The 13,897-nt window shown below is 40.2% G+C and overlaps 1 protein-coding gene across 9 annotated transcripts in view; it reads left to right on the top strand.

The window, feature by feature from the left end:
- PSD3 (pleckstrin and Sec7 domain containing 3) overlaps window positions 1–13,897 on the top strand; it is a 720,908-nt gene that overhangs the window by 471,322 nt on the left and 235,689 nt on the right. For all 9 annotated transcript variants that reach the window (XM_017867267.1, XM_017867272.1, XM_017867266.1 and 6 more), the window contains one exon: window positions 12,543–12,632. In XM_017867267.1, the coding sequence (XP_017722756.1) occupies window positions 12,543–12,632 (90 nt within the window). The remainder of the gene's footprint in view (window positions 1–12,542; window positions 12,633–13,897) is intronic.

Raw genomic sequence — 13,897 nt, 5'->3', positions numbered from 1 at the left:
AGGCATAATTGGCAAGGCACAGTGGCTCACACCTGTAATCCCAGCACTTTGGGAGGCTGAGGTGGGCGGATCAGGAGGTCAGGAGATCAAGATCATCCTGGCCAACATGGTGAAACCACGTCTCTACTAAAAATACAAAAATTAGTTGGGCGTGGTGGCGCATTCCTGTAGTCCCAGCTACATGGGAGGCTGAGGCAGAAGAATCGCTTGAACTCGGGAGGCAGAGGTTGCAGTGAGCCAAGATCATGCCGCTGCACTCCAGTCTGGGCAACAGAATGAGACTTCATCTCAAAAAAGGCAAAACTGACAAACTTTTTGCTAGTCTAAGAAAAAAGACCAAAATCAATAAAATCAGAAACAAAGAGACAGAACTACTGATGCTGCAGAAATACAAACAAATACAAAATCATTAGAGACTATTATGGAAAAGTATTCCCCAATTACTTAGAAAAACAAGAAGTGGAGATATTTTTGGAAACACACAAACTACCCAGAAGGGTCAAGAACTTGAAGGGTCAAGGAGTTCATCGGGAACTCTAAAGAATGAAAAAACTTCAACAGACCAATAATGAGTTATGAGATCAAAGCACTAATAAAAGGATCTCCCATCAAAGGAAAGCTCATGACCTGACAGTTTCACTGCTCAGTTCTAGCAGACATTTAAAGAAGAACCAGGCCAAATGCAGCAACTCAGGTCTGTAATCCTAGCACTTTGGGAGGCCCAAGCAAGCAGATCACGAGGTCAGGAGTTCGAAACCATCCCGGCCAATATGGTGAAACCCTGTCTCTACTAAAAATACAAAAATTAGCCAGGTGTGGTGGCCTGTAGTCCCAGCAACTTGGGAGGCTGAAGCAGAAGAATCGCTTGAACCCAGGAGGTGGAGGTTGCAGTGAACCGAGATCGCGCCACTGCACTCCAGCCTGGGCAACAGAGCGAGACTCCAACTCAAAAAAAAAAAAAAAAAAAAAAAATGGCTGGGCGCAGTGACTCATACCTGTAACCCCAGCAGTTTGGGAGGCCGAGGCGGGCAGATCACGAGGTCAGGAGATCAAGACCATCCTGGCTAACATGGTGAAATCCCGTCTGTACTAAGAAATACAAAAAATTAGCCGGGCATGGTGGCGGGCACCTATAGTCCCAGCTACATGGGAGGCTGAGGCAAGGAGAATGGTGTGAACCCAGGAGGCGGAGCTTGCAGTGAGCCGAGATTACGCCACTGCACTGCAGCCTGGGCAACAGAGCCAGACTCCCTCTCAAAAAAAAAAGAAATATATTTATATATATATAAAATAATGCTATATGTATTTATACTACCTATTATATATATTGTATATAAAGCTATGGTAACCAATATAGTATGGTACTGGCATGGACATACACATTGGTCAGTGGAACAGAATAGACAAACCTAGAAATCTGTGCATTTATAGCCAACTTTTTTTTTTTTTTTTTTTTTTGAGACGGAGTCTCACTCTGTCGCCCAGGCTGGAGTGCAGTGGCCGGATCTCAGCTCACTGCAAGCTCCGCCTCCCAGGTTCATGCCATTCTCCTGCCTCAGCCTCCTGAGTAGCTGGGAATACAGGCGTCTGCCACCTCGCCCGGCTAGTTTTTTGTATTTTTTTAGTAGAGACGGGGTTTCACCGTGTTCGCCAGGATGGTCTCGATCTCCTGACCTCGTGATCCACCCGTCTCAGCCTCCCAAAGTCCTGGGATTACAGGGCCAACTTATTTTTGACAAAGTCTCCAAGAACATAATTTGAGGAATGCGGCATTTCTTCAATAAATGGTGCTCCGAAAACTGGATATACTTATGAAGAAGAATCAAAGTAGACTCTTAACTTCCACAATTTACAAAAATCACCTCAACTTGGATTAAAGACTTAAATGTAAGGGCTAAAAATATGAAACTACTAGCGGAAAACATTGAGGAAACACTTTCCGATGTTGGGATAAGTAAAGATTTTGCAGGGGGTTGGGCCGGGGGGAGGGCAAGACCTCTAAATTATGAGCAACAAATGCTAAAATATTCAGACACGGTGTCCCATCAACCTAAAACACTTCTGCCCAGTAAAGGACATAATCAACAACGTGAAGATACAACCTACAGAGTGGTAGGAGATATTTTTGAGCTATCCATTTGAAAAGGGATTAATAACCAGAATATATAAATATCAACAAATGGTCAAATAACTCTATTTAAAATGGGCACAATTTTTGATGGAATAGATACTTCTCAAAAGAAGACATAGAAATGGCTAACAGACATATGAATGTATGTTCAACATTACTAATCATCAGAGAAATGCAAATCGAAACCACATTGAGATATCATTTTACCACAGTTAAAATGGTTTTTATCAAAAAGTCAATAAACAATGAGTACTGGCCAGGATGAAGAGAAAGGGAAACTTGTACACTGTCTGAAAAAGTATGAAAAAGAGTGTGAATGCTTATTGAAAAACTATAGAACTACCGTATGACTCTGCATTCCCACTGCTTGGTATATATTTTAAAAAAAGGAAGTCTGTATATTAAAGAAATGTCTGCAATCCCATGTTTATTATAGTACTATTCACGTTAGCCAAGACATGGAATTCACCTAAATGTTAATCTGTGGATGAGTGGATATAGAAAATGTGGTACATAAATATAAGTGAAATATTATTCAGCCATAGAAAAGGATGAAATTATGTTATTTGCAGCAATGTAGATGGAACACAGAGGTCATTATGTTAAGTGAAATAAACTGGCACAGAATGACACATATCATATGTTCTTTCTCAAATGTGGGGGCTTCAAATGTAGATTTCATGAAGGTAGAGAGTAGATTGGTGCTTACCAGAAGCTAGAAGGAGGGAGGAGGGGGCACAGGGAATTTAGAAAGAATTTTGAAAGGTTGATTAATGGGCACATTTTTCTTTCCCTTGGGGCATTTGGTAGTGGTGGTGGCTTTTGCAGCTATAGCCAAGATTAAGGCTCAGGATTTTTGAGGCAAGAAGGAGGAGGAGCTGCTAAGATAGCTGGACAACCTGAAGGTAGACCTGTCTCAGATATATGTCACCAAAGTGACAGGTGCCTGACATTCCAGTTATCTTAGATTATAGTCATTTCCAAATCTGTTGCCTGTGTTCTCACTGTCATTAGCCAACTCACAAAGCAAACCTCAGGAAGTTCTACAAGAGCAAAAAATACTAGTCCCCAGATCTGTGGCCCAAGAATACTTGTATCATGTGCCACTGGCTCAACAAGCATAGGGAGAACCTGAAGACCAAGAAGCAGCAGCAGCGGGAACAGGCTGTACCAACTACAGAAGTAAGAGATACAGGCATGAGCATTGCTGAGTCAAAATTCAAACTGGAAAAAAAAAAAGATGTTAGGTTAATGGGCACAAAAATACAGTTAGAAGGAACATGATGTATTGTTCAGTACTGCAGTAGAGTGACTATAGTTAACAATAATTTGTATATTTTAAAATAACTGGTGGAGAGCAATTGAAATGTTCCCAGCACAAAGAAGGGGTGAATTTTTGGGGTGATGGATGTCCCTTTTGCCGTGTTCTGATCATTATACGTTATATACATATATCAAGGTATCACATATACTCTAAAAATATATATAGCTGTTATGTTTCAGTTTTAAAAACTCTGTTTATATGTGGCATAATAAAATATTTTGTGTCTTTCTTTAAAACAAAATTAAAGGAATAACTAAAAGAATCTGTATGGGAGAACTGATCTTGTGTGCAGAGGATCTTCAGGACTCTACAAAAGAAAAAACCTATTAGAACTAAAGCCGTTCAGGAAGGCTGCAAAATACAAGTTGAGCATTTACAAAACAATTATATTTCTATATACTAGCAACGAACATTAAAAGTGAAATTAATTTTACAGTAGCATCAAAAAGATCAAGATATTAGAGAATAAATTTAGCAAAATAAGTTCAAGTGAAACTATAAAATACTGAAAAGAGAAACTGTAAAAGTGGAAAGGTTTTCTAGTCACGTGCTGTAACTTTATTGTTAAGACTGAAGTACTCTCCAAACTGATCTTCAGATTCGACATAATCACTGTGAAAATCCAAGTTGACTTTATGTATGTATGTAAAGAAATTGACAGACAAATTCTGAAATTTATGTGGAAATGCAAAGGACTCAGAATAGTCAAAATGTAGAAGAGACAAAAAATTGGAGGACTCCTGATTTCTCCATTTCAAAACTTATCAAACCATGCTGCAGAATAATAAGATACAAATAAATGGGAAAATATTTCATGTTCATGGACTAGAAGACTTAATTTTTTTTATATGTTATATTGTACAAAGTAATCTACAGATTCAACACAATTACTATCAAAATGTCAGTAACATTTATCCCAGAGATGGAAAATGTTCTAAAAATCATATGAGAGCTCAAGGTACCCCAAATAATCAGAACATTTTGAAAAATAACAGAGTTGGAGTACTCATATGTTATTTCAAACATATTACTAAGCTACAGTAGTCAAAATAGTGTGGAACTGGCATAAGGACAGGCTAATGGAATAGAATAGAGTGCGCAAATCTTCAAATCTTCAACAAGTGTGCTAAGACCACTCATTGGGGAAATGTCAGACTTTTTAAAAAATGGTAGTGTGAATACAGTATCTTTATGCAAAAATGAGAAGTAGGACCCTTATATCACACAGTGTTCAAAAATTATCTCAATGTTTTAAGACCTAAATGTAATCCTGAAACTATAAAATCCTGAGAAAAAAACATAGGGGAAAAGCATCACGTTATTGTATGTGCTGGCAATTTCTTCGCTATGACACCAAAAACACACGCAACAAAAGCAAAAATGGGACTACATCAAACTTAAACTTTTGTGCCTTAAAACAAAGGGATGTGTAAAGGCAACCTACAGAATAGAATAAAATGTTTGCAAATCATATAGCTATAAGGAGTTAATATCAGACTGTATAAAGAACTCCTATATTTCCACATCTAAAAATCAAATATCCTGATTTTAAAAGGGGAAAAATACTGTAATAGATATTTATCCAAAGATGGTCTAGAAATGTTCACAAGGGCCGGGCGCAGTGGCTCATGCCTGTAATCCCAGCATTTTGGAAGGCCAAGGTGGGCAGGTCACCTGAGGTCAAGGGTTCAAGACCAGCCTGTGCAACATGGTGAAATCCCATGTCTACTAAAAATACAAAAAATTAGCTGGACATGATGGCGGGCACCTGTAATCCCAGCTACTTGGGAGGCTGAGTCAGGAGAAACACTTGAACCTGGGAGGCGGAGGTCACAGTGAGCAGAGATTGTGCCATTGCACTCCAGCCTGGGCCATGAGAGCAAAACTCCATCTCAAAAAAAGAAAGGAGAGTTCACAAGCATATGAAAACATACTCCACACTCTCTAATCTAGAAATGCAAATAAAAACTACAGTAGGATATCACCTGATACCCGCTGTGATCGTTGCTATCAAAAAAAATAGAAAATATTTTTGTCAAGGATGTAGAGAAATTAGAAACGTACTGTTGTAGGAATTGTAAAATGGTGCAACCACTATGGAAAATAGCTTGGAGGGTCCACAAAAAAATGAAAAATGTAACTGATATACAGCAATCTCATTTCTGCATGTGTATATATATATAATTTAAAGCTGGATTTTGAAGAGATACTTGCCCACCCATGTTCATATCCACACTTTTCACATTAACCAAGAAGTAGAAGCAGACCAAATGTTCATCCACAGATTTATGTATAAATAAAATGTGGTCTCTACATAAAATGGAAAATCGTTCAGCGTTAAAAAGGGAAGAAATCCTTTCACATGCTACAACATGGATGAACCTTGAGGACATTATGCTAAGTGAATGAAATAAGCCAGTCACAAAAAGAAAAAATATGATTCCATTTATTTGAGGTAAGTAAAGTTGTTAAAATCATAGAAATAAAGTAGAATGTTGGTTACAAGTGGTTGGCATGAAGGGGAAAAGAGAAGCTATTTAATGGGTATAGAGTTTGAGATTAGTGAGATGAAATGGTTTTGGAATTCTGTTCCACAACAGTGTGAATATACTAATGTGAAATGGTACTGAACTGTATGCTTAAAACTGTTAACATGGTAAACTCAGTGCAAAGCTTCAGTAATCACAAATTATGCTGGTATAAAACTCAACAGCTAGATCATTGCTGTATAATCAAGTGTCTAAAAATAATCCCTTACATTTATGGTCTGTTGATTTCAAAAAGAGTTTCAAAACAATTTGGTGGGGAAAAATAGTCTTTCCAGTAAATGGTATTGTAACAACTGAATATCCACATGTAAAAGAATAAAGTCAAATCTCTGCTTTCTGTCAAAAAAATGAACTCAAAATGGGTCAAATATCTAAATACAAGAGCTAATGCTGCAAAATTCTTAGGAGTAAATCTTTGTGATGTTGGATTAGGCAATGATTTCTTACATATAAAATGCACAAGTAATGAAATAAAACATAGGTGAACTGGATTTCACCTACTAATTAAAACCTTTTGTGCTTCAAAGTGGTAGGGACAGGAGGCAGGGAAATTCTGGGCCGAAGAGGATGGGTCGCCAGTGAGGGCTCCACCCTCAAGCTGAAAAGCCTGATACGGTGGCCCAAAGTGATAACTTACATCCCTGATTTCCTGCTCAAATGTTGCCTTTTCCAAAGCCACCCATGGCCTGCCCTGTCCCCCATTCCTGTGCCCATAAAAGCCCCAGGCTCAGCCAGCAGAGAGAGGAGAAGCAGCTGGACATTAGAGACTGCAGCTGGATGTCAGAGAGAAGTGGGTTGACTTCAGAGGGACAGTTTGACAGTATAACTTCCAAGAAGAATCTGGCCAGAGACAGCCAGACTTCAGTGGAGTTTACCTTCCCATTCTCCCGTTTCCAGCTCCCCTTCCTGCTGAGAACCACTTCCGTTGGCAATAAAATTTCTTGTATTTACCATCCTCCAATTTGTTTTTACAACCTCATTTCTCCTGGATGCTGGACGAGAGCTCAGGTGCCACAAGTGTGGTTGCAAAAGACTGTCACACTGACCCTTTGCCCTTGCCGGCAGAAGGCAGCCACCTCACGCAAAAAGGCAGAGGATCCACTGAGCTGTTAACACTTAAGCCATACGCAGACAGCCAAGCTAAAAGAGCACCTGGATACTTCCTCTGGGACTTCAGGGTTCACAGGCACCCCTCCCCAGATGTTGCTGTGGGGCCAGTACAGAGTTCACTCCTGCTGGTGCCCGAAGGCATTCACCCTAGCTGCCGTACCCACTCACCTGTGTGTTCCCTCCAGCAAGGAGTGGAACACAGCAGGTTTGAGTGAGTGGAGTGGCTGACTCCAGTGCTCATATACTCCTGTTTCTGCCCATGAAGGGGTCAGGGAAATATCCTGCTTAAAAAGGACATCATCAAGAAAATGAAAGGAAAAAGGTGAAAAGACACCCACAGAATGAGAGAAAATATTTTTAAAGTACATACCTGGTAAGGAAATTATATCTAGAATATGTAAAGAAGTCTTACAACTGAATAACAAAAATATAAATATCCCAGTAAGAAAGGAAAATAGGATTTTAACAGGCATTTCTCTAAAAAAGATACACAAATGGCTAATTAGCACATGAAAAAATGCTGAGGGTCAAATGCAAATCAAAACCATGGCATACCCATTCATACCCATAACAATACCTAAAGTAAAAGGGACAGATGTTAGTGTTTGTGAGGTTAGAGGGAAATTGGAACCCTCATGCACTGCTAGTGAAAATGTGAAATGGTGCAGCCACTTTGGAAGTGAGTCTGGCAGTTCCTTAAAAGAATAAAGAAGATTACAATAGGACTCAATAATCCCACTCCTAAATATATACACAGGAGGAATGAAAGCATGTTTATACAAAAACTTATACATGAATATTTATAGCAGCATTATTGATAGTAGCCAAAAAGACAAAATAGTCTAAACATTCATCAATTTATACATGAAGAAACACAATTGTTATATCCATACAATGGACTGTTATTTAGAAATGATGTTAAATACTGATTTATGCGTCAACATGGATGAACTTGTAAAATACGTTAAGTAAAAGAAGCTAGTCATAAAAGGCTTTTTTTTTTTTTTTTTTTTGAGACGGAGTCTTGCTCTGTTGCCCAGGCTGGAGTGCAGTGGCCGGATCTTAGCTCACTGCAACCTCCGCCTCCCGGGTTCACGCCATTCTCCTGCCTCAGCCTCCGGAGTAGCTGGGACTACAGGCACCCGCCACCTCGCCCAGCTAGTTTTTTGTATTTTAGTAGAGACCGGGTTTCACCGTGTTAGCCAGGATGGTCTTGATCTCCTGACCTCGTGATCCGCCCGTCTCGGCCTCCCAAAGTGCTGGGATTACAGGCTTGAGCCACCGCGCCCGGCCAAAAGGCTACATTTTATATGATTCCATTTATTTCAGATGTCCTGAGTAGGCAAATCTATGTAAAGAAAATGCAGATTTGTGGTTGCCAGATGATCCCTAGTGAGGGTGGTGGAAGTGATTCGGAGAATAACTGCTGGTGGGTGTGGAGTTTCTTTAGGGGGTAAATGTTCTGAGTGTAGATAGTAGTGGTGACTGCACAACTTTATTAAAAATCACTGAAGTATATGGTTTAAAAGAATATACTGTGAATTGTATTTTAATGAAGCTGATACTTTCTTAAAAGTAGTTGATACTTTATCATATTACAAAATTAACACTTTGTAAGAGAAAAATTTTCCTTTTTATACTCATATTTTAGTGTACTTTTACAAAGAAGTTTATTAATAACTATTTAAAGCAGACAATGTTACAAGCAGTTGTATTTTGTAGATCACATATAAAAAAATGCTTTGGTGATTGATAATTAAGTTAGACTTTTCCTTAATTTTATTAAAAGAATTAAACACCACCTGACTTGGAAAAGGATTTGTTACCTAGTCATTATTTATTCATCTTCTCAAATCCCCAGAACATATCTAAAAAGGCATTGCCAAGTTATACATAATGACTGTTCATTGTATATGTTGTTTTTTTCCCTTGAGACACCTTATTTGGCCGGATACACTTGAAAAGGATTGGGAAAACTGAGTTATTGTCTTCTTCAATATACTGTTGCAAAACAATATTTTTCACTGAAGTTCCTTTCTGTGCTCTAAACTAATTATCAACAAAACATTTGAACTGCAGATTTAATTTATTTAACTTATGAGAAATATCTATTAAATAAGTTAGCTGACAAAGCTGCTTCTGTCAAACCATTTTTTTCAGTGTTTCATACAAACACTGCATTCTTTGCTGATGAAAGAGTCAAGGTTTTAACAACAACAACGAAAATGTCAGCACTGTCATTGTAAATATTTAGATAGCTTGAGTGGGACAAATTGTTTTATTTTGTGAAATAGGAGAAGGGTGGCCGGGAAAGGGGAGGTGGGAAGTGATTACTCCCATGGTACACAGGTGTATGTTCTCAGGCAAATCTGTCTTTGAATTTGAGGTTGTGCGTACAGATTCCCTTAAAACTATGCCTGTGCATCTTCTTGAAGGTTTTTCTGTGTCACCCGGACTGGAGTGCAGGGGCGCAATTATGGCTCACTGTAACTTCAACATCCTGGGCTCAAGTGATCCTTCCACCTCAGCCTCCAGAGTAGCTGGGACTGCAAAGCATGCACCTTCACAGCCAGCTGATTTTCATATTGCTTGTGTAGACGGGTGTTACTCAGGCTAGTCTTGATCTCCCGGGCTCAAGTGATCCTCCTGCCTCGGCCTCCCAGGCAGTGCTGGGATTACAGGCATGAGCCACCATGCCTGGCCTCCTTTATATTTATTTATTTTCTGAACTGGTCTCTCGCTCAGTCGCTCAGCCTGGGATGCAGTGGCACAATCTTGCCTTACTGTAACCTCTACCTCTCGGGTTCACGTGATTCTCCTGCCTCAGCCCCCTGAGTAGCTGGGATTACAGGCGCCCACCATGACATCCGGCTTTTTTTCTTCCACCTCATATTTTTAGTAGAGACAGGATTCCATCATGTTGGCCAGGCTGGTCTCGATCTCCTGACCTCAAGTGATCCGCCTGCCTTGGCCTCCTAAAGTGCTGAGATTACAGGGGTAAGCCACCGCACCCAGCCTCTGCCACTTTTTTAAAGTCTATCTCCAGAAGTCTGCTTTCTCATTTTGAATACTGTAGGTATTCAAATAAATTTAGTAGGTGCTCTTGTACCCTACTGTTCATCTTTTGCGAATGAATAGCTTGGCCTTGAGAAGCATACCTTTATGCATAGTGGTAGTGTATACAGGTGTATTTATTTATTTGGTTTTATTATTTTTATTTATCTATTCTGAGACGGAGTCTTGCCCTTGTTTCTCAGGCTGGAGTGCAGCGGCAGGATCTCTGCTCACTACAACCTCCACCTCCCGGGTTCAAGCGGTTCTCCTGCCTCAGCCTCCCGAGTAGCTGGGATTACAGGTGCCTGCCACTACACCCAGCTAATTTTTGTGTTTTTAGTAGAGACGGGGTTTCACCATGTTGGCCAGGCTGGTCTTGAACTCCTGACCTCATGATCCGCCCGCCTCGGCCTCACAAAGTGCTGGGATTACAGGCTTGAGCCACCGTGCCCGGCCACAGGTATATTTCGACGCTGGTACCCTTTGTATTCGCTTGGACTATATTTAGCTAGAGATGGTACCTCTGACACTTGCCTGTGCTCTGCGTTCCTCTCCTGCACTTGTGACAGATGTGTCTTGCTGTGTATATGGAACCTAGGAATCCTCCACAGCTGGCAGCTTCTACTAGTTGTTTGGAGCTAGAATAAGAGGCGATTCTCTGTGATAGCGATTTTGTTAGTTTTCTTAGTTTGTTATCTTTGCTCTTTTTGTAGTTTGGGTTTTCTAATTACTTTATTAATGTGATTTCCTTTTGTTAAACTTTATTGTCCTTAAACCAGCTTTGGAGACGTGCTGGAAGAGAATTTTCCATGGGTCTCGCACTTTCCTGTTGTTTTGTGAACAGAGGCTGTGGCTGCCTTTGTTCTTGTCTGTCTTTTCAAGATTATTTCTATATACAGTGAGTAGCTTTGGAAGATGCTGTAGTGACTTCATAGCAGCGGTCAGGTTTGCATATCTCCCTGGAAGGTAGAGCTGGTATCTCCCACTAGTGCAAAGGGATAGGCATCTTTCCCATGATTAAAGATTCCAGCTTCTGAACTTTAGGGTCTCTCTCTTATAATGCAACACACTGCATGTGCAGGTGGCATGTGGCCCTGTTCAAGTTGCTCTGTGACAACTGGGGCTCAGGAAACTAGAGCCCAGTGGTCACAAGGTAATGTTGATATTCTGGCTACCCCTATTATTGTAAGTAACAAATACCTTGTCTCTCACCCAGGAGACTTCTTTCCTCTGCTAGCATTTGTTAGGTTGTGACAGGCTAACTTGTTGGCTTGAAAGTAGTGTAAATCTCAGATCCTTCACAGGTCTTGACAGTATGTAGGTAACACAAATAAATGCATAAACAGCTATCTGAGTTCAGCTCAGAAATGTCAGTTTTTACCCATTTTTTCATTAAAAAGTATATTATATATTGTATAAATGTAGCATCGGTGTTTCAGATTTTTTTCTACATTATAGTAAGTTTTTGGTATAAGTTTGCTATTTATATTTAATGAGAATTTTAAAAGCATAATAAACCATGTTTTTAGCGCGCTAAAATTGCATGTATGTTTATATAAACTTGTGTTTGGTTTGTTTTTGTTTTTTGAGATACAGTTGCATTCTGTCATCCAAGCTGGAGTACAGTAGTGCAGTCTCAGCTCAGTGCAACCTCTGCCTCCCCAGTTCAAGCAGTTCTCATGCCTCAACCTCCCGTGTAGCTGGGACTACAGTCACCTGCCACTAAGCCTGGCTAAATTTTGTATTTTTAGTAGACACAGGATTTTGCCGTGTTGGCCAGGCTGGTCTCAAACTCTTGACCTCAAGTAATCCATGCACCTCCACCTCACAAAATGCTGGGATTACAAACGTGAGCTACGAGCCACTGTGCCCAGCCCTGTGTTTGTAAATACATATCTAGTTATGTTTTTGCTTTCTTTGGATTCTTTTTTTTTTTTTTTTTTGAGACAGAGTCTCGCTCTGTCACCCTGGGTGGAATACAGTGGCATCATCTCCGCTCACTGCAACCTCCACCTCCCGGGTTCAAGTGATTCTCCTGTCTCAGCCTCCCTTGTAGCTGAGACTACAGTTGGATGCCACCATGCCCAGCTAATTTTTTGTATTTTTAATAGAGACAGGGTTTCTATTAAACATGTTAGTAGTAGACGGGGTTTCTACTAAACATAGCCCCATATTAGCCCGAATGGTCTCTGTCTCCTGACCTCATGATCCACCCACCTCGGCCTCTCAAAGTGCAGGGATTACAGGCGTGAGCCACCGCACCTGGCCTAGTTATGTTTTTAAAAACAAATTATTGGTCTGCCTCGTCACATATTGATGAATCAGTTTTAATTCCATGAATGTCATAGTGATGTACTGTTTGCCTCTATTTCAGAATATTGGAAAGAAGATGACCTGTCAGGAGTTCATTGCAAATCTGCAAGGGGTAAATGAGGGTGTTGATTTCTCCAAGGATCTGCTGAAAGTAAGCATGGAACTATTGGTTTGTAATGTACGCTTATGTTTCTCTTTGCTGCTTACGGCTTAATCCTTAGTAGGCTGAGGATCACTTTATTTTGCTTTTTGCTTTTGGTTTTACTCGTGATGTTTCTTTTAAGCCTTGTCCTTGATTTTTCCTGCTGTAAAATACCTTAAGCTGATAATTTCTAGAAGTCTGCGTTATAATCAATGATACTGAGGTAAGTAAATTTGGAATGGTTGGTGATACAAATAGTGAGTGGCAATTTTTGTCTGATTTATTTGTAAATAGACTATCAGAATTTGAGAAAGTTCACAAGGGTATATGCACTATGGAAACAGAGAAGCATTTGCAGGCTGTAATGGAACCACTTCCAACTGTGTTCAATCCCTAGTCTCAGAGCCACTCAGGTTGTCTCTGGAAATAGATTAAATTAAATTCTCAGTACTTGTAGAGTGCCTGAACTATTTGCATTCGGCCTTATTATTGGTAACAATCAGCATATTTTTCCCCATCATCAGATTGTTTTCAAGGAGACAACAAAATCAACTTTGGAATTCATACATGCTCCAGCATGGTAAATGAGATGGGCATTCGATTGAGTACAAAATAATGATAATATCAATATTGTGGGTGTTGTAGGATAAGATGTGTCCATTGAGAATGTGATTTTTATAGATCTCTGTTTGATTCTAGCCTTTTTAAAAACTTAGTACACGTATAGGTTTCTTTTGGAATCAATTTCTTTAAATGAATTTTTGAGAAAGGTGACATTTGAATCAGCTGTGGTATGGAAATATATGACATGATACGGAAATGTTGAAAGACATGTCCTTTGTTACGTTTTATGTAACTTTTAAGCTACATAGAATAGAGTTCTGCCAGATTTGGAAAGACATATCTACTATGGTAAATGAAAGAAGCCATTACGATGCGGTAATATGACATTTTTAGTCTTACTGACTTTATTTGCAGCACATTACAAAAAATTATGGCCGGGCGTGGTGGCTCACGCCTGTAATCCCAGCACTTTGGGAGGCCGAGGCGGGCGGATCACAAGGTCGGGAGATCGAGACCATGGTGAAACCCCGTCTCTACTAAAATACAAAAAAATTAGCCAGGCGCGGTGGCGGGCGCCTGTAGTCCCACCTACTCAGGAGGCTGAGGCAGGAGAATGGCGTGAACCCGGGAGGCGGAGCTTGCAGTGAGCCGTGATCCGGCCACTGCACTCCAGCCTGGGCGGCAGAGCGAGACTCTGCCTCAAAAAAAAA

The sequence above is a fragment of the Rhinopithecus bieti genome, unplaced genomic scaffold (genome assembly GCF_001698545.2).
Source record: "Rhinopithecus bieti isolate Rb0 unplaced genomic scaffold, ASM169854v2 scaffold_2888, whole genome shotgun sequence".
NCBI lineage: Eukaryota > Metazoa > Chordata > Mammalia > Primates > Cercopithecidae > Rhinopithecus > Rhinopithecus bieti.
Note: the sequence above shows the minus strand (reverse complement) of the source record. Positions and strands in the feature narration are given on the sequence as shown.